Genomic DNA, 21654 nt, shown 5'->3' on the forward strand with positions numbered 1-21654 from the left:
TAAGCTCTGGGGATTCTATGTTGGCGCCAGAAGCATTGCGACACGTATAGGCTGCCCTCCACACAATCCTTGGGTTGTTGGTGCAAATGGCACATTTCACTGCAGGTTCTGACTCTTGTGCGTACCAATACAAAGTTGTGGTCTTGGACTTCAGGTTTCTGTTTTGAACCTAGAAATCATAGACAATAGACAATAGGTGCAGGAGTAGGCCATTCGGCCCTTTGAGCCAGCACTACCATTCAATGGGATCATGGCTGATCATCCACAATCAGTACACCATTCCTGCCCTCTCCCCATATCCCTTGACTCCACTATGTTTAAGAGCTCTATCGAACTCTCTCTTGAAAGCATCCAGAGAATACAATAATCTGCAAAAGTCTTAGGCACATGTTAAAAAAAATCTGTAAAGGGAAGATGCTTTCAAAAATAATAAAACAAAAAGCTTCTGAATATCAAAAAAATACTATAAAGAGCAGTAAACAGTAAAAACAAACTAAATCAGATCAATATTTGGTGTGACCTCCCTTTGCTTTTAAAACTGAAACCCTCTAGTTCTGAAACCCCGTTTGTGTGGCTGCTGCATGATTCGTTGCCCTGTTACAAGAAAGTAACACAAAATAACAGACAGTGCACTGCATACAATTAAATGATTTAGCTTTATAATTCTTAATTTGACTAAAGAGTTAGTAAAGAAAAAGCAAAAAAAAGACAAGGGCCCATTTTAGTGAAACAGTCTAACGTGCACAAGTTGCAGCTCACGGTTTCCCCTTCACCGATCCTCCTTCGATCTCCCCAGGCTTCGTCGGATCACAGCACCGCTCCGGGTCAAGTCCTACAACCTCTTCTCTCCGGCGTCTTCTCCCTTCATTTCCCACCAAACAAAAGACCCCCATGTCAGGCACACCCCCATGTCAGGCACACGACACGAAAACACACCCCCTTCATTGGATACTCACATTCCAAAGCACCCACTATCTCTGACCGTAACCCAAACACTGCTTCCACAGGAAGACCATTACATCAGCAGTGAAACCCTTCCCAGGGTGTTACACCTGCATCAATTCTCTTAGGTACACAGGCATGCAGTCTGCTATGAAAATCGGCTGGTAGGTTGTTCCAAGCATCTTGGAGAACTTGTCACAGTACTTCTGCAGACTTTGTTTTTCAGTTGTCTCACCTGCTTCTTTCTTGCCATGTTAATCAGGTCAGCCTCAAAAATATTGAGATCAGGACTCTTTGGAGGGCATACCATCTCAAACCATATGAAAAATCTAAGGTGCCTAAGACTCTTGCACTGTACTGTAACTCACACACATAACACATAAAGTAATATTGTCACAAATCAATTAACAAATAATAAGGTGTATTTACGACACAAGTTAAAGGGTAAACAGTATAACGCTACTGGCATTTCATACATGAAGAGGCCTGGGTGATGGCAGAGAATCAGGAAATAAAACATTAAATCTGCTGATTATCCTTGCCAGCCACACAACATCTGTCTAATCTTCAGATTCAAATGCAGATTTATTTATCATATGTACATCAAATGAAATATGTCATTTGCATTACAACAACACAACCTAGGAATGTGCTAGGGGGTGGGGGAGGGTTGCAAGTGTCACCACACTTTCTATTGACAACATAGCATGCCCACAATGCTCGGCAGAACAACACAGAACACAACAAGCAACCAAACAACACAGCAAACCTTTCCTCCGTCCCACCTGTGTAGATTGTTCTTCAACTTCAAGACAGGCCTCCTGCCTCCAGTCTCCAGGCTTTTGCAATTGGACTTCAATTTTGGGACATCCGATCAAACTTTGGGATCTGACTTTCAAATTGTCCTTTCGTCCACCCACAGACTGGGAGACATTGCTCACTCACTCTCCGCATGACTCCAAACTAGCCATGACATTTCATTGCCCTCAAGAAGAAACAACAGATGAGGAATAAAAAATTGCACAAATCTCCTCAATTTCTTCATCCATTGCTGCCTCTCTCTGCACATTGAGAACACCGCTTACATTGGGCTATCATTAAGACAGAGAGGGCTGTTTATTTAACGAGTTTAAAATGTGGTGTTGATAACAGCACAAATCTGGCAGGTTTGATCTTTTTCATAAGCACAGGAGATTCTGCAGTTGCTGTAAATCCAGAACAACACACACAAAATGCTGGAGGAACTCGGCAAGTTAGGCAGCCTCTATGGAACTGAATGAACGGCAACATTCTAGGCCAAGTGGTGATAAAGTCAGCCTGAAATGCTGACTGTTTATTCACGTCCAGAGATACTGCCTGACTTGCTGAGTTCCTCCAGCATTTTGTGCATTTTAATCTTTATCATTATATTTTTATATCTTTAAAAACACTCTACCTTATATGTCTCATAATTTTATGTACTTCTATTGGGTTGCCCTTCTGCATCTGACACTCAGACAAGTCTTTTTACATAAAAACATAGAAAACCTACAGCGCAATACAGGCCCTTCAGCTCACAAAGTTGTGCCGAACATATCCCTACCTTAGAAATTACTAGGCTTACCCATAGCCCTCTATTTTTCTAAGCTTCATGTACCTATCTAAAAGTCTCTTAAAAGACCCTATCATATCCGCCTCCACCACCATTGCCAGCAGCCCATTTCATGCACTCACCACTCCCTGAGTAAAAAACTTACCCCTGACATCTCGTGATAACAACTTTTAAAAGAGAGTTTGGGCAGGTATATGCATAGGAAAGGTTTAGAGGATTATGGGCAACATGCTGGCACATGGGACAAGCTTGAATGAACAGTTGGAAAGGACAATCGAAAGGATCAGTTGGTCTGAAGGGCCAGTTTACACGCTTTATGACTGTGTAACTCTTTAGCAGAACCGTTTGAATGTTGAGAACTATTCTTGCAGATCGGTTTCTGGCTGGAATCGATACCAACCTTTATTTACTAAAGAAATTAGATGGTATTCTTCCGACTTCAGCCATAGCCAACTTCAGATATTATGGCCTTGGAGCTCTCATGGACTCTCTGGAGGTAATTCTACCACAAAGTATCTGTCAGCATGAGTTGTCACCTGCATCCGACTCTCCAACTGTCGGGGTTACTGATGAACATCTGGTTGTCTTTATAAAGGTTGGTATCCAGGTCGAAGGAATACAACAAGCTTTGTCAAAGAGCAAACCAGCCTTCTGGAAGGGACCGAAGAAAAACAGCATGGAGCAGATTTTGAAAAAGGTAAGGAGGATGATTCTTCATTCCACAGTGCTCTCTCTTATGGTCTGACGTTCAGAATTAGGTTTATTATCACTGATAAATGTCATGAACTGTGTTGTCTTGTGGTGGCTGTACAGTGCCATACACAAAAATTACTACAAATTAAAGTAAGATATACATACTTGCTGGCTGCTCCCAGCACATCCTTGGGTGCGTTGGCTGTGAATGAAAAGAATACATTTCACTGTTTCAATACATGTGTGATGAATGAAACCAAAATCTATGTGGATTTATTTATTGGAAAATTACTCTAGTGATCTGGACAAATAAGAAAAAGTGATTTAAAATCCTACCTTCTCCATTTGCTAATTTGAATTCAGTTCTTTAAAAATCTAGAAATAAGAAACTACAATCAATTAAAGGTTCAAAGGTTAATTATCAAAGCATGCATTCATTAACAGCTCTGAAATTTGGATTCTCCAGACAGCCACAAAACAAAGAAAGAACAACAAACCCACACCCCACCCCCGGACAAAAAAAGAATGACGTTCTGATCATCAACCACCCCCCCCCCAAACCAATGCCCCCACACAAAATGGAATAGGAACATCAACCCCCCCACCCACACAAAAACTAACAGAACAGAACATCAACCCCCAATCATCATCACCTCACACAACAAAATGGAAAAGGAACAGGTGATAAAAAACACAGAATATAAAAACCATAAAGCTGTAAAATTCCACAGTCCATAAAAGCAAATAGTCCAGTCCATAAATGCGGAATCCCGATACCATCCTACGATCTCACCAACATTCATCGAAGGAGCAGGTTCCCATACGAGGCAAAGGCCTACCCTCCTGCCACAGTGAGCCACACAGTGACAGGCTGCTCACAGGTGCCTTCCCTGAAACTGATCAAAAGGCACCAAACCTCTCACTCGCCTTCTGCATTCATCTCGATGTCTCAGTCTTCCTCGATGCCTCTAATGGATGCTTTCAGTGGCTAGACAGAGTGGAACATCGGTTCATGCCTCGTCTCCAAGTTTCTTCACATCGAAGCCATCCAAGTACGCACTCACTTCCTGGAATCTTCTCGGAGACGGCAAAGCGCTGGATCCCTCAAACAACCTCCAAGCTGTAAATCGCAGGCTCTAAAAGGCCCAGAAACATATTTAAGGTGAAAAACAGATGATTAAGAAGTAAAAAAGCTATTTTCATGAGCTATCAGAGAGATGTCAACTCAGAGAGCATTGCACGTTGGTGGATTACCTGAGAAATCCACAAATTTCCTCTAATCTATTTCTTCATCTTATACTCATTACTCCACCTGAGGTTAGATCACCAATGACAGCTCACCAGGGTCCTCAGTCCTGGGCCAAAGGTTCACCAGCCCCGTGGCTTCCATTTGCACAATTTCATATGTCATCTTGGCGAAGATAAATTCCTCTCCCAAGAATGAGGACTTTAGAGCTTCTGCTGGTGTTTCTGTAGCACTGGGTTTTAATGGGATGGAGTTGCTAGCCCCATGTCCAACCCTCCTCCTTGAACAGCTGGGGCAGGAGAGGGTTACACACAAAATACTGGAGGAACTCAGCAGGCCAGGGAGCACCTATGGAAAAAAGTACAGTTGACGTTTCAGGCCGAAGCCCTTCAGCAGGACTGGAGAAAAGAAGCTGATTAGTAGGTTTAAAAGGTGGGGCGGGAGGGGAGAGAGAAATAACAGGTGATGAGTGAAACCTGGAGGGGGGTGGGATGAAGTAAAGAACTGGTAAGTTGATTGGTGGAAGAGATAAGGGGGAATCTGACAGGAGAGGATAGAAGACCATGGAAGAAAGGAAAAGGGGGGAGGAGCACCAGAGGGAGGCGATGGGTGAGCAAGGAGGTAAGGTGAGGAAGGGACAACACCTTATATTCCATTTGGATAGCCTCAACCTGATGGCATGAACATAGATTTCTCAAACTTCTGGTAATGTCCCTGACCCCCCACCCCACCCCTTCACCATTTCCCTTCTCCCTCCCTGAAAATTCTATTCTCTTACTGAAAATGCTGGAAACACCGAGCAGGTCAAGCAGCATCTGTAGAGAGAGAGAGATAAAGTTATAATTTCAGGTCAAAGACCCTCCCCTATTTGCCTATCACCCCTCCTCAACTGGACCACCTATTATTTGTCAGCTCACACTCTATCCCCTCCTTCCACCTTTTTATATGGGTGAATTCCTCTCTACCTTGCAGTCCCGATGAAGGGACTCGACCCAAAATGTTGGCTGTCCATTTCCCTCCAGAGATGCTGCCCTGACCTGCTGAGTTCCTCCAGCATCTTACTTGTTGCTCTAGATTCCAGCAGACTTGAGTGACTGCACGTACCCTTTCTGACCTGCTGAGTATTTCCAGGAACTCCTGTTTATTTTATTTCAAGCACTTTTTTGCTGACCTCAGGACAAGCGAGGTGGTGAGCTCCCTTTAAATCACTGGTGGATCTATTGCCGAAGCACTGTTGGGAAGTTCTAGAATGTCCCCAGTATAGAGGTACATCCAGATTTGTCACTTGGAGAGAAACTTGTCAGCAAAAGCCCCATGATCATTTCCTTTGGAAGGGCAAAGCCATGGATCTGGAAAACCTTTGTGAGTTCGGGACACCAGATACTACAGTTGCTGAATATCTGGAGTCACACACAAAATGGTGGAGGAACTCAACAGGTCAGGCAGCATCTATGATGGAAATGGACAGTCAAGATCTTGCATCTGGACTTCAGTTTGTACTCTCAGCCCTCCGACCCAATGATATCCTTTGGTCTCATGCCTGACCTCAGCTCTAACCCCTCTAACCATATCTTCCTCAACCCCTCAAGCTTTAGTGAGTTATTCAATTGCATCATGAAAATGGTGCACACTGTGGCTATGATTTTGAGAAAGATCAATCAGTGACCCAGCCATTATCCTTCCTCCTATCTACAAGAGACACATGAACCATTCATTCCCCATCAGATTGTGTCTAAGGGTAATTCTCAGTTTTTTGTTGTAGACTTCCAAAGGTTCCACATTGCTTCTTCCTCTTCTCTTGGTCCCCCTTTAGGTGTCTGATTGGAAATCGATGCCTGCAATTAAACCATTGGTGAGCGTTTACATCAAACTGTTTGGCCAAGAGATCACTTTTGTTGAACTCAACCAGAATGATATTCAAGAAATCATGAAGGTATGAAATGAGAAATTGAAATTGCTGTTTTTTTGGATCCTTTTAAGAGCAAATTTACCTGAGGTTTCTAACATAGGCAAAAGTTCAGAATTTAAGACCTGATAGAAGTTGACAAGATGATGCGAGGAAGAGACAGGGAGACAGATAGAATCTTTCTCCAAGAGTAAAAATATCAAATATTAAAGAGCAACACTACAGAAAGCTGAAGGAATTCTGTAGATCAGGCTGCATCTACACAAGCACTTGGACAGATTGGGAGAACGGCAAAAAAGTGGCAGTTGAATACAGTGTAGGAAGTGTATGATCACTTTGGTAGAAGGAATAAAGGCACAGACTAGGAATCAGAAGTGCAAAGGGACTTGTGAGTCCTTGTGCAGGATTCCTTAAAGGTCAACTTGCAGGTTGAGTTGGTGATAAGGAAGGCAAATGCAATGTTAGCATTCATTTTGAGCGGACTAAAATACAAAAGCAATGATGCTTTATCAGACCTCATTTGGAGTAATGTGAGCAGTTGTGGACATAGCTAAGAAAAGATGTGTTGGTATTGGAGAGGATGTTTATGAAATAATCCTGGGGAAGAAAAATTAATGTATGAGGAACATTAAATTGATCTGGCCCTGTACTTGCAGGAGTTTAGAGGAACGAGGAGGAACCCTACCAAGTATTGAAAGGCTGAGATCGAGTGAACATGAAGACGTGTCAGGAAATGTAGAAGAGGCTTGACCCAAAAGCAGAGCAGTGGAGAGGATTTAGCAGTAAACAATATGTTAGTAATAAACTACAAAAATAACAAGCCATTAGAGGCTACAAAACAAGAGGGAGCAGATACTTAACACAACAAGGTAACCAAAGGCAAAGAGCATCTGGTTCATATGAGTGAACAAAGGCTGTTAAATAGGCTGCAGGTGATGAGCACCAGCGGCAGGTGACTCCTATTTGCAAGGTGGAGACTGGGAGATGACTGCCTGTGCAGGCTTGACAGGAGGATGTTTTCAATAGCGGAGAAGTCTAGGACCAGAGGTGCTCAGAATACAAGAATGTCCTTTTCAAACAGAGATGAGAAGGAATTTGTTTTAACGAGAGCCTGGTGAATATGCGGAATTCAATGCTGAAGATGACTTTGGAGGTCAAGTCATAATCAAAGTGGTGGTTGATAGATTCTTGATTAGTAAAGGCATTAAAAGCTATGGGGAGAAAGCAGGAGAATGGGATAGGATAGGATGGATGTGGAGAGGATGTTTCCTACAGAGGAGGAGTCCAGAACCAGAAGGCCTCAGAATACAGGATCTTGAGATGCACATCCATAGATCATTCAGGGTTGCTATGCAAGTTCATGGGGTGGTTGGAAAGGCAAATGGGGTGTTGACCTTCATTAGTTGGGGGATTGAGTTCAAGGACTGTGAGGTAATGTTTCAGTGAGGCTACACTTGGAGTATTGTATTTGGTTCTGGTCATCTCATGATAGGAGGGATGTGGAAGCTTTAGAGAGGGTTCTGAGGAGATTTACCAGGCTGCTGCCTGGATTAGAGAGCGTGTCTAATGAGGAACCGTTGAGCAAATTAGGTCTTTTCTCTTTGGACTGAAGGAGCATGAAAGGTGATTTGATAGAGGCATACAAGATGATAAAAGGCATAGATTGAGTAGATAGAGAATCACTTTTTCCCAGGGCAGCATTGGCTAACATGAATGGGTGTAAGTTTAAGGTGATTGGAGCAAAGTATAGGGGACAGATGTCAGAGGTAGGTTTTCTACACAGAGAGCGGAAAGTGAATGGAATATCCTGCCAGGGGTGCTGATAGAGGCACAGGCATTAGGGACATTTAAGGAACTCTTAGAGAGGTTCATGGAAAGATGGAGGGTTGTGTGAGGGAGACACATTATGTTGACCTTGGAATAGATTAAAATGTCAGCATGACATTGTGAGCCAAAAGATCTGTACTGTGTACCATGCTGTTCTACACTCAGAGGTCACTTTATGACCTGTGTACCTGTTCATTAAGCAAATACGTATTCAGTAAGTCAAAGCATGCAGACATGGTCAAGAGGTTCAGTTGAACAGACCAAACAACAGAATGGAGAAAAAAATGTGATATAAATTACTTTGACCATGGAATGATTGTTGGTGCCAGACCGGGTGGTTTGAATATCTCAGAAACTGCTGATCTCCTGGGGTTTTCATGCACAATGGTCTCAAGAGTTTACAGACCGCGGTGTGAGAACCAGAAAAAAACATGCAGTGAGCAGCAGTTCTGTGGGTGAAAACACCATGTTAATGAGAGAGGTCAGCAAAAAATAGCCAGACTGGTTCAAGCTGACCGGAAGACATCAGTAACTCAGGTAACCACACGTTACAACAGAGGTGTGCAGAAGAACATTGTTGAATGCACAATACGTTGAGCCTTGAAATGGATGGGCTACAGCAGCAAAAGACCATGAGTATAAACTTGGTGGTCACTTTATTCATTACAAGAGGTAAAGTGGTCACTGAGAGTCGGTTCTATGTTCTATATCTCTATGCAAGAGTGCATCTCATTTATTTAAGGCCACTGGACAACTGATTTGTATTCTTGCAGTATGTCCTAGGAATACTTTTCCAAGCAATACAATATAATAGTGTTGATGGTGGAGGAAGGGAAGCACCTTTCTTTGAAAAAGGAGGATATCTCTTTTGTTCTAGAATGAAAAGCCTCGTCCTGATAGCAGATGCAGTGGAGACAAAGGAGTTGAAAGAAGGGGATAGTGTTTTTACAATAGGGTGGGAAGAGGTATCACCCAGGTAGCTGTGAGAATCAGTGGGTTAATAATAGACATCAGTGGATAAGCTGTCTCCAGCAATAGAGATGATGAGATCGAGAAAGGGGAGGGAAGTGTCGAAAATGGACCAGGTAAATTTGAAGGCAGGTTGGAAGTTGGAGGCAAAGTGGATAAGTCGACAAGTTCGGCATGGGTGCAGGGAGCAGCACCAACACAGTCATCGATGTAGTGTAGGAAAAGTGCGGGACGGTCACCAGTGTAGGCTTTTCCACAGTGGTTGCAAAATCTGACATTTCCCACTCTGACGATTGCTCGAGCAATAATCTACTGTATGCTTTCCCAACCATCCCCTAGTTAAGGATCCAGATCTAAAATTTCGTACCACTTCTGGAGCCTGGAATCCCAGCATAGAGCCTTTTGTGTCTATCTTGACCATTGTTCACTCAATCCATTTGCTTTCATTCACAAGTGAGGCAGGAAGCAAGAATTCCCCAGCTAGGGATTCCCACTCCCTCATGTCATTAACTGTATAAGGGTTGAGCAAGGTCACTCACTTCTGCTTTGGTTTCCTTTATTGCAGATGATTAGCAACCAAGGAAAACTGGATGGACTTTTCAGGAAATTTATCAACACTCTTCAACGTGGGATTTCAATAAAATGTACCAAATCCTTGCTGGTATCTGAGCTTCGACACCTGGTGCCAACATCACTTGGTCTTCCCTTGGAGCTGGCCTTCTATTACACTACAGTGTCAGCTGTACAAGCACACGGTAATTATCCCGGGCATTTACAGCAAAGTCTTTGAAATAAGTGTTGGAAATAAATGCCGGAGAAATAAAACGGAGAGTATTCCAGACACAATTGACTGCAGGTGCCAGAACCTGGACAAATAAAGAAACAGGAACTGCTGGTTTTCGACCAAAATGTCAACCGCTCTTTCCTAACACAGACGCTGTGTGACTTGTAGATTTCCTGCAATGGAAGGCCACCAATTGTTGCCCTTTCCTAGTTGCCCTTGAGAAAATGGTGATGTATCATGCCTCGAGAAACTGTAGGATTTTCAATCAATCGATCTGTCACCAATCATGTCGTTAGCTCATTTTCACTGAATTGCCATTTGACGCAGAGGTGACCACAATGTAGACTAATGGGGGTACTTAAAGCATGGCAAAGATCTCATTGCAATAAGTGACTCAGCTTTTTCCCCAGTCATTGTCTCCTCTACCCCATCCCACCTGGCAGAAGGTACTAAATTTGAGAACACGTATCACCAGACTTGATGACAACTTCTAAAAGACTCTGAATAGACCTCTTATTCAATGAATATGAAATCTTGATCCTTCCATGACTTCCTTGTCCATTCATCCCTCCCCACAAACCTCCCTCCAGGCACTTATCCCTGCAAGTGGTTTAAGTGCTTCACTGCTCATACACCTCCTTCCTCTCCTCCGTTCAGGGCCCCAAACAGTCCTTCCAGGAATTGCAAATCTGCTGGGATCGTCTATTGTGTCCAGTGCTCCTGATTCGGCCTCCACTATATTGGTAAGGCCCGTCATATATCGGAGGGACCGCCTCATCAGCCACCTCAGCTCCATCCACCACAAGTGGAATCCGCCGAAGGCCAAACATTTTAATTCCAATTCCCATTCCCCTCCCCATTCCGATTCGCCAGTCCATGGCCTCCTCTTGTACCATGATGAGGCCGCCCTCAGGGTGGAGGAGCATCATCTTAGATTCCATCTGGGTACTTCCAATCTGATGGCAGAATATTGATTTCTTCTTCCAGTGAACAAACCCACCCCCCCTGCCTATTCCCCACTTTCTCTACTTCTCACCCACCTATTACTTCCCGTTGGGTTCTCCCCTCCTTCTCTTTCTCCTATTGTCCACTCTACTCTCCTATCAGATTCTTACTTCTCCAGCCCTTGACCTTTCCTACCCACGGGGCTTCACCTATCTCTTTCCAGCCAGCCTTCTTCCCCACCAACCCACCTTTTTGTTTTGTCATCTTTCCCCCTTCCTTCTTAGTCCTGAAGAAGGGTCTCGGCCCAAAACATTGATCGTTTATTCATTTCCATACATGCTGCCTGACCCAGTGAGTTCTTCCAGCATTTTGTGTGTGTTGCTCTAGATTTCCAGCATTTGCAAAATCACTTGTGTTTATGTTTTGCAAATCTTTCCTATTTCTGATATGGACTGCCCTATTGTGTACCTCTAACACTCCCATCATTTATTCCAGAGTTCTAAAAAGCAACATTTATTTGATCAGAAGGGGAGAAGAAGGGCTTATGAACTAAATAACCATTGTCTTGCTCTTCCCACAGCCAAGGCAACTTTCACTCCACCCCTTTCCAACACAACATTGTCTCACGTCCTCAACAGAACCATTCATCTCGAATCTCAGCTCACTGCCAGGTAATTCTTTCACAGAACAGATGGGCAAATACATTTAAAGGATTTGGGTGATGAGAAGCTAAGATATAAGATTAACTTTAATTGCCAAGTGTACATCAAAAAATAGAGCGGAATACACCCAGTGCCCACTTTATATGGAATAAAAATTCTGTATTGCTAATAATACAGCATGGTAGTGTAGAGGTTAGCAAGCCAGGGTTCAATTCCCACAGCTGCCTGTAAGAAGTTTGTACGTTCTCCGTCCAAGTGCTCCAGTTTCCGCCCACAGTCTAAAAACATACCAGTTGGTAGGTTAATTGGTCATTATAAATTCTCCTGCGATTAGGCTAGGGTTAAATTAGGGATTGCTGGTTGGCATGGCCGGAAGGGCCTACTCCACACTGGATCTCAATAAATAAATGGCCATTCAAGTTCATCATTAAAAACTCACCTGGTTTATAGATGCCCTTATGGAGAAAAACCTGCATTATATTTTAGCCAGTCTGGCCAACTTGTAACTCCCAGCTGCCCACTGTGGTTGTGCTGTAACTCCAAAGAACGTGGTAGAATACAGTACAGAAACAGGCCCTTCGGCCCACAATGTTGAGCCAAACTGATTAACCTAATGATATCGACACTCAGTGGCCACTTCGTTAGGTACTTCCTGAATCAAATAAAGAGGCCACTGAATGTATTCTCGTGGTCTTTTGCCGCTGCAGCCCAACCACTTCAAGGTTTGACGTGTTGTGCTTTTCTGCACACCAGTGTTGTAACGTGTGGCTTTTTGATGTCGCCCTCCTGTCAGCTTGAACCAGTTTGGCCGTTCTCCTCTGGCCGCTCTCATTAACAAAGCATTTTCGCCAACAGAGGCTGCCATTGACTCGATTTTTTTTATGATTTACACACCACTTTCTGTAAACTCTAGAGACTGTTATGTGTGAAAATCCCAGTAGATCAGCAGTTTCCGAGTTACACAAATGAAACATTCAGCTGCGTAAGTCTAAGGGAAACAATCTCCGGCCAGACATGTGAGATTGAGGCGGGAGTGCACCCCGAAACCCCGTTTGTGTGGATGCTGTGTGATTCGTTACCCCGTTACAAATGAGTACCATGAAATAGCAGACAGTGTACTGCATACAATTAAAAGATTTAGTTTTATAATTCTTAATTTGACTTGAGCATTAGTAAAGAAAGAACAAAAGCAATAGAAAAGGGCACAAGTTGGAGCTCGCAGTTCCCCTATCACCAATCCTCCATCAATCTCACCCTGGGCTTCATCGAATCATGTTTTCGCTCCGGGTTGAATCCTACGACCTCCTCTCTCTGGCTTCTTCTCTCTTCATCTCTTGCTAACAAAAGCCCCAAGCCCAACCTTAGTGTCCCTCACCAGAGAAACCTCCCCTTAATCCAACCATCCTAATTGGATGTCACACAATTCTCTTATCTCTTATCTTCAACAGTAACTCAACATAAGCAGAAACCAAGCAGCTCACACGGAACAGCACAAAAAAAAAATGAACCGGGGCATTACACAAACCACCTGTCTGACACCAACAGTCATTCCACTTAGATCGCATTTCTTCACCATTCTGATATTTGGTCTGAACAACAACTGAACCTCTTGACTTAACATACATTAAAAGGACTGAATAGGGTGGATGTAGGGAGGATGGTTCCTATGGTAGGGGTGTCAAGAACTAGAGGGCATGGGCTCAAAATTGAGGGTCAACCCTTTAGAATACAGTAAGGAGGAATTCTTTTAGCCAGAGAGTAGTGAATCTGCAAAATGCTCCGCCACGGACAGCTATGGAGACCAAGTCTATGGGTATATTTAAAGTGAAAATTCAGTTTCCTGACTGGTTAAGGCATCAAATGTTATGGCAAAAAAAACAGGTGTATGAGGTTAAGTGGGATCCAGGATCAGCCATGATGAAGTGGCAGAGCAAACTTGATGGGCTGAATGGCCTTATTATGCTCCTCTGTCTTATGGTCTGGTGTGTACAGGTGCGCCTCATAAAGACCATAACACATAGAAGCAGAATTAGGCCATCTGGCCCATCGAGTCTGCTCCGCCATTCAATCATGGCTGATCCTTTTTTACTATCTCCTCCTCAAACCCAGTTCCTGGCCTTCTCCCCGTAACCTTTGATGACATGTCTAATCAAGACCCTATCAATCTCTGCCTTATATACGTCCAATGACCTGGCCTCCACAGCTGCATGTGGCAAAAAATTCCACAAATTCACCACCCCTTGGCTAAAGAAATTCCTCCGCATCTCTGTTCTGAAAGAGCGCCCCTCTATCCTGAGGCTGTGCCGTCTTATCCTAGACTCTCCAAAGATGGGAAGCATCCTTTCCACATCTACCCTGTCTAGGCCTTTCAACATTCGAAGAGTTTCAATGAGATCCCCCCTCATCCTTCTGAATTCTAGTGTGTATAGACCCAGAGCTATCAAATGTTCCTCATATGATAACCCTTTCATTCCTGGAATTATCCTTGTGAACCTCCTCTGGACCCTCTCTATTGCCAGAACATCTTTTCTAAGATGAGGGGCCCAAAACTGTTCACAATACTTAAGGAGGGGCCTCACCAGTGCCTTATAAAGCCTCAGCATCACATCCTTGCTCTTGTATTCTAGACCTCTTGAAATGAATGCTAACATGGCATTTGCCTTCCTCAACACTGACTCAATTTGCAAGTTAACCTTCAGGGTGTTCTGCACAAGGACTCTCAAGTCCCTTTGCATCTCAGATTTTTGGATTTTCTCCGTTTAAAGAATACTCCACACATTTATTTCTTCTACCAAAGTGCATGACCATGCATTTCTAACATTGCATTTCACTTGCCACTTTCTTGCCCATTCTCCTCATCTGTCTAGTCCTTCTGCATCCCACCAGTTTCCTCAACGCTACCTGCCCTTCCACCAATCTTCATATCATCTGCAAACTTGACAACAAAGCTACCTATACCATCATCTAAATCATTTATGTATAACTTAAAAAGAAGTGGTCCCAACACCAACCCCTGTGGAACACCACTAGTCACTGGCAGCCAACCAGAAAAGGATCCTTTTATTCCCACTCACTGCCTCCTACCAATCAGCCACTGTAGCCACTGATTGTATGTTATTTGCATCAAATGAAATCAAATCAGCAAGGATTGTGCTGGGATCATCTCTCAGGTGTCACTGAGCTTCTGGCACCAACAGAACATGCTCACAAGCTACTGATAACATTGCTGCTTAGACAAGTCAAGTTCAAGTTTAATGTCCTTTGACTCTACATATATACAACCAAACAAAATAACATTCCTCCAGACCATGGTGCACCAACATATATCACATACAGCACATAAGACAAGATATTACTATAAATAAGTTAATAAAATAGAATACAAAATACATATTGTACATCAGTCAATGAAAGTAAGCATGCAGGTACAGCAGGCAGTGAAGAAAGCTAATGGCATGCTGGCTTTTATAACAAGAGGAACTGAGTATAGGAGTAAAGAGGTCCTTCTGCAGCTGTACATGGCCCTGGTGAGACCCCACCTGGAGTATTGTGTGCAGTTTTGGTCTCCAAATTTGAGGAAGGACATTCTTGCTATTGAGGGAGTGCAGCGTAGGTTCACAAGGTTAATTCCCCGAATGGCGGGACTGTCATACGTTGAAAGATTGGAGCGACTGGGCTTGTATACACTGGAATTTAGAAGGATGAGAGGGGATCTGATTGAAACATATAAAATTATTAAGGGATTGGACACACTGGAGGCAGGAAGCATGTTCCCGCTGATGGGTGAGTCCAGAACTGGAGGCCACAGTTTAAGAATAAGGGGTAGGCCATTTAGAACAGAGATGCGGAAAAAGTTTTTCACCCAGAGAGTGGTGGATATGTGGAATGCTCTGCCCCAGAAGGCAGTGGAGGCCAAGTCTCTGGATGCATTCAGGAGAGAGTTAAATAGAGCTCTTATAAATAGCGGGGTCAAGGGATATGGGGAGAGGGCAGGAACGGGGTACTGATTGTGTATGATCAGCCATGATCACAGTGAATGGCGGTGCTGGCTAGAAGGGCCAAATGGCCTACTCCTGCACCTACTGTCTATTGTCTATTGTCTATTGTCATATAGTACACAGCACAGTAATGTAAACAGTAAGCAGCTCACTGTCCTAGTGATAAGACCTCTGTGGTGGCCAGGTATATGTTAGTCTCACAGCCTGAGGGAAGAAGCTGTTACCCAGCCTTGCCACAGTGTGCTCTGAGCAAACCCAGGTGCAGAGGAATGATAGTCAGGTTTATTCATAGGATTTCCAGCCGAGCAGCAGAGGCCTGACCGAGTGAGAGCGTGAGGTGAATCATTGTCGAAGCACACACAAACTGCACTAATTGGGAGTCCGCTTTAAACGAGTGCAGTACACTGAAAACCCGTGCCAGTCAAAATAAACTTGTCAAGGTTAAACAGAAAGCACACGGACTTAATGACTCTAGATAAAACAACGGTTAACAAACTGGTGCAAGACCAGCAGGGTTCATGACAACCAATGCTCCTGTATCTCCTTCCTGACGGTAGTGGGTCAAAGAGATTGTGGGGTAGGTGGTAGGGATCCTCAATAATGCTTCAAGCACTTTTATACAGAGCTCCCAGAAAATGTCACATGGGTGGGGGGGGAGAGGAAGACCCCTGATCCTCTTGGTAGTTTTTACTGTCCTCTGCAGGGCCTTGCAGTCCAATGCATGGCAGATTCCATACCACACAATAATGCAGACAGACAGAACATTCTCGATGGTGCTCCTGTAGAAAGTTGTTAGAATGGGGGGGGGGGGGTGAGAACCTTGCATGCCTCGATCACCTCAAATTATCGACACGGCTGTGCACTTTTGACTAATGAGGAGGTGTTGTGGGTTCAGAATAGATTGTGATGTGCACACCAAGCAACTTTGTGACTTGACTGCTGTTTTCTGTCTTCCCAGTTCCGTGAAAGATGTCAAAGGAATCATGGGAATAAACAGCCCTATGATCCAGACCGGAGTGGAAATTCAGCTGAAGATCAGCACTGTCATCCCACTGAACTTCACTGCAAGAATAAGCTACAAAAAGAGGAACATTAAAATTGAATCACCCCCTCTGCAACAGGAAATTCAGCTGTTCTCTGTCAGGTAACGCCAACATAGCCGCTCGTAGTGAAGGTCAACATTTAGTCACATGCCGATCAATCAATCAATCGCAACTTTTGTTTCTTTAGTAACAAAGTCAGAAATAGTGGAAATACTCAGCAAGTCAGGCAGTATCTGTGGAAAGGAACATAGGGTCAACGTTTCCGATCAAAAGCCCTTACAGAGTCTTGAACATTAACCTCTGCATCTCTTTCCATGAATACTGCGTGACTTGCTGAAGGCAGCATTTCAGAATAACACCGCATATGTCATGAAGTTTGTTGTTTTGCAGCAGCAGTACGTTGCAATTATTAAAATATACCATAAATTATTATAAGAGATACAAAAATATGTAAAATTTTAAATAAGTAGTGCAAAATGAGAGCAAAAATATCGAGGTTTGTGGTTTTGTTGTCCATTCGGAAACCTGACGACAAAGGGACGAAGCTGTTCCTAAAGCAGTAGGCATAACTCTTTTACAGCTCAGGGCATCTGTATTCAGAGTTCAATTCCGACGCCGTCCGTAAGAAGTCCGTGTGCCCTTCTTGTGAGCGCATGGGTTTCCTCCAGGTGCTCCACTTTCCTCCCACATTCCAAAGACATACTGGTTAGTAGTTTAATTGGTCATTGGAAATTATCCTGTGATTAGACTAGCGTTAAATAGGTGTGTACCTTCAGGCTCCTGTACCTTCTCCCCGATGGTAGTAATAAGAAGAAAGCACATCCTGGGTGGTGGGGTCCTTCATAACGGATACTGCATTTTTGAAAGATCATTCCTTGAAGATGTCCTCAGCTGCAGAAGAGATTTACCAGGATGCTGCCTGGTTTAGAGAGCATGAGCGATCACAAGGGGCTGGATAAATCTGTGTTGTTTTCTCTGAAGCATCGAAAGCTGACAGGAGATCTGATAGAAGTTTATAAGGTTATGAGAGGTATAGATAGAGTGGACAAAGAGTATTTGTTTCCCAGGGTTGAAATGTCTAACACCAGAGGACATGTATTGAAGGTGAGGGTAAGTTTTTTACTCAGAAAGTGGTGGATACCTGGAATATGCTGCCCGGTAGGGTGGTAGAGGCAAATACATTAGAGGCTTTTAAGAGACGTTTGGATAGGCACATGGATGTAAGGAAGATAGAGGGATATGGACATGGTGTAGATAAGAGGAATTAGTGTCTGGGTGTTTTTGATCTGCTTTTCAGCTGGTTCAGCACAACACTGTGGGCCGAATGGCCTATTCCTGTGCTGTAATATTATATGTACTGGGGAGGCTAGTGCCAATGATGGAGCTGACTGAGTCTACAAGCCTCTGCAGCTTTTCCTGATCCTGTGCAGTGGGCCCTTCGCACCAGACGGTGATTCAGCCAGTCAGAATGCTCTCCATGATTCGTACGTAGAAATCTCAAATTCCTAATGAAGTATAGCCACTGGCAACACAAGCTTTCCACTGTATCTCAGTACATGTATCGATATTGTACCAATTCCAATTCCAAAATATATGCAGCACACAAGCATTTGCATACTCGAGGAATGTGGAAGAGCCCGCTAGAAAGAACATATTCCCGCTGCTTCCGAGTGAGGAGTCTGTGCTGAGGATCAAAGCTCTCCGATTGGCAAAGAACTCAACTGTGAATCGCAAAGTGATGGTAAATAATGTTTCTTGCGTTTTGTCTCTGACCTGTGTTCAGAGGGTTCTTCGACTGGTCTCAATTGTGCCCGTGTTACAGGACAAAGTGCTGCCTCTTGCCATTGTCCCAGGATCTGTGTGCTCGGCTGAAGAGCTTCCAGACACCCTAAGCCAGAGTGTCTATCGCATCTGCACGACAGCCAAAACCTTTGGATTTGAAGTTTGTTATGACGCCAGTGCAGAAAATTCTGACTTCCCCACCAACTCTCCCTTGTACGAAATGATCGGCAAGAAAGCATTGGATATCACAATCAGACCAGGTAAAAACAATGTTGGGATAAAAGGCCCTTCACCAATCCTATAGCCACCTTCTTATTCTGACTTCTGCACCCTTCCTTTCCAGTCCTGATGAACTGTTGGCCCAAAAAGTCAACTATTTGTTCCCTTCCACAGACCTGCAGAGTTTCTCCAGAAAGTTGCCAGCATCTGCAGAACCTATCGTGCTCATAACCACAGTAGTACAGCGGTTTAGCACAACACTATCATAGCTCAAGTCACCAGAGTCTGGAGTTCAATTCTAATGCTGTCTGTAAGAAGTTCCTCCATGGAACTTATGATCCTCTAAGGGCTTTTCCATTAGTGAGTTCTCAAGTGTTTGTGGAAGCTGACCCATGATCCACATAGACTGGAGCAGATGGTCACCCCCTATAATTTCCTCCAATCACCTTAAGGTTATGCCCCCCTCATATTAACTATTTCTACCCTGGTAAAAGGTCTCTGGCTGACTACTTGATTAATACCTCCTATGATCTTGTACACCTATATCAAGTCATCTCTCAACCTCCTTCGCTCCAAAGAGGAAAGCCCTATCTCACTCAACCTGCCTTGTAAGACAATTATTTTATTTTATTTAGAGATACAGCACAGAATAGGCCCGTCTGGTCCTTCAAACCGCACCACCCAGCAACCCCTGACAATTCCAACTTAACCACAACCTAATCATGGGGACAATTTACAATGACCAATTAATCCACCCAGTACATTTTTGGATCATGGGAGGACAGCAGATAACTCGTGCATTCCACGGGGAGGATGTACAGAGACTCCTTACAGAGGAGCTGGGATTGATCTTCAAACTTTGACACCCTGAGCTGCAATGCTGTTTTACTAACAGCTACGCTACCATGGTACCTACACGACTGGACATGCTCTCTAGTCCGGGCATTCTGGTTAATTTCCTTTGCACCTTCTGTAAAGCTTCCACATCCTTCCTATAATGAGATGACCAGAACTGAGCACAGTATTCCATAGGTTTGAATCCCCATTTTATTCTTCTAATCATCTGATTGTTGCACTATTTAAAACAGGAAATGTGATTTATTTTTGACTTACTTTTAGTTCCTACTGACGTTCCAATCAAAAAGTTTCAAATCGAATTACAAATGGATGAGTCGCTCACAAGAGTAAATCACCGGCTGATGAGAAGCAACTGGACTCATGCAGATTCCTCTGAAAAAATGCAAGCCGAGGGCAAGTTAGTCCTTCTCAAGCTAAGGAAAATCCTCCAACCTAAAAGGCAGCATCAGGTAAACATTCTTCTCCAAATACAAGAAAGTCCTGCTGCTCGTTTACACCTCTGTCCCTCCTTTTCTGATAAATGACACGGTTTAACTGAAGCGTCATGGATTAAACTATAAACATCAAGAGTAGCAATTACAACATCAGTACTCGAATGGAGGGGAATGAACAGTTGATGTTTCAGGTTGAGACCCTTAATCAGGACTGGAAATGAAGGGGACAGAAGCCAGAATACGAAGGTGTCAAACTGCTTGGTGACAGGTGAGATCAGGTGAGGAGGAAGATGTCTGGGGTTTGGAAGGGGATTGAAGCTGAGAAGTGACAAGTGGAAAGGGCAAAAGGCAGAAGAAAGAATCAGATAGGAGAGGATAATGGGAGAAAGGGAATGAGGAGGGCCACCAGGGGGAGGTGGTGGATAGGTCATGTGAGTAGAGGAAAAGAGAAATGGTAAGAGGGGAGCCAGAATATGAAGGTAGCCAGGTTATGCTCATCTTCTGAGGGGTAGCCTCCAACCTGACAGCATGAACATCAATTTGTCCAACCTTTGTTAAGTTCTTCTCCCTCTCATTCTCTCTTTTTCTTTTTATCCAATCTGACTCTGTTGAATGCCTTTGAGATGGCTTTTTAGAGCAGCTTGTGCTTAAATTTACTCGGGGAAAGGTTATATTCAATTGGGTGTTGTATAATAACCCAGATCTTATTAGAGAGCTTAAAGTAAAGGAACCCTTAGAACCATTAGATATGATAATATGATTGAATTCATACTGCAATTTGAGAGGAAGAAGCATAAGTTACATACACCAGTATCGCGATGGAATAATGGGAATTACAGAGGCTTGAGGGAACAGCTTGCCCAGGTGGATTGGAGGAGGATTCTGGTGGAGATGATGGCAGAGCAGAGGTGGCTGAAGTTAAAGGGAATGGTTAACAAGGTTCAAGACAGATATGCCCCACAGAAGAAGTTCTCAAATGGCAGGGTTGGGCAACTGCCTGGCATTTGATAAGGTGCCACGCTTGAGACTACTTAACAAGATAAAATCCTGCAGCGTTACAGGAAAGATATTGGCATGGATAGCGGAATGGCTGACAGGCAGGAGGCAGCGAATGGGAATAAAAAGGGCTTTTTCTGGTTTTCTGGTTGACTGTCCGTGACTAGTGGTGTTCCTCAGGGGTCAGTATCTGGACCACTACTTTTCACATTGTCAGTGATTTGGATAATGACATTGATGGCTTTGTGGCAAAGTTTACGGATGATATGAAGACAGGTGGAAGGGAAGGTAGTGCTGAGGAAGCAATACAATTGTAGTAGGAGTGAAATTGGAAGAATGGGCAAAAAAGTGACAGGTGGAATACAGTTCTGGGAAATATATGATAATACATTTCGATAAAAGGAACAATAGAGGGACTTTGGAGTCCTCGTGCAAGACTCCCAGAAGGTTAATTTACAAGTTGAGTCTGTGGTAAAGAAGGCAAGTGCTCTGTTGCCATTTATTTCAATGGCAATAGAATATAAAACCAAGGAGATCATGCTGAGCCTTTATAAGACACTAGTCAGGCCACACTTGGAGTACTGTCAACAGCTTTAAGCACCGTATGTTAGAAAGGATGTGTTGTCATCAGAGAGAGCCCAGAGGATGTTCACTAGGATGATTCTGGGAGTGAAGGGGTTGACATATGAGGAGCATTTGGCAGCTTTGGGCCTGTACTCGCTGTAACTTATAAGAATGCATGGGGATCTCAATGAAATA

At 43.7% G+C, this 21654-nt stretch overlaps 1 protein-coding gene across 1 annotated transcript in view; it reads left to right on the forward strand.

Moving 5' to 3' along the window:
- LOC140737429 (vitellogenin-like) overlaps positions 1 to 21654 on the forward strand; it is a 120344-nt gene that overhangs the window by 41562 nt on the left and 57128 nt on the right. The window contains exons 14-22 of the mRNA XM_073063916.1: positions 2905 to 3029; positions 3129 to 3230; positions 6286 to 6405; positions 9740 to 9929; positions 11484 to 11574; positions 16522 to 16707; positions 18206 to 18347; positions 18429 to 18648; positions 19727 to 19914. Coding sequence (XP_072920017.1) covers positions 2905 to 3029; positions 3129 to 3230; positions 6286 to 6405; positions 9740 to 9929; positions 11484 to 11574; positions 16522 to 16707; positions 18206 to 18347; positions 18429 to 18648; positions 19727 to 19914 — 1364 coding nt within the window. The remainder of the gene's footprint in view (positions 1 to 2904; positions 3030 to 3128; positions 3231 to 6285; positions 6406 to 9739; positions 9930 to 11483; positions 11575 to 16521; positions 16708 to 18205; positions 18348 to 18428; positions 18649 to 19726; positions 19915 to 21654) is intronic.

Source organism: Hemitrygon akajei, chromosome 12 (genome assembly GCF_048418815.1).
Source record: "Hemitrygon akajei chromosome 12, sHemAka1.3, whole genome shotgun sequence".
NCBI lineage: Eukaryota > Metazoa > Chordata > Chondrichthyes > Myliobatiformes > Dasyatidae > Hemitrygon > Hemitrygon akajei.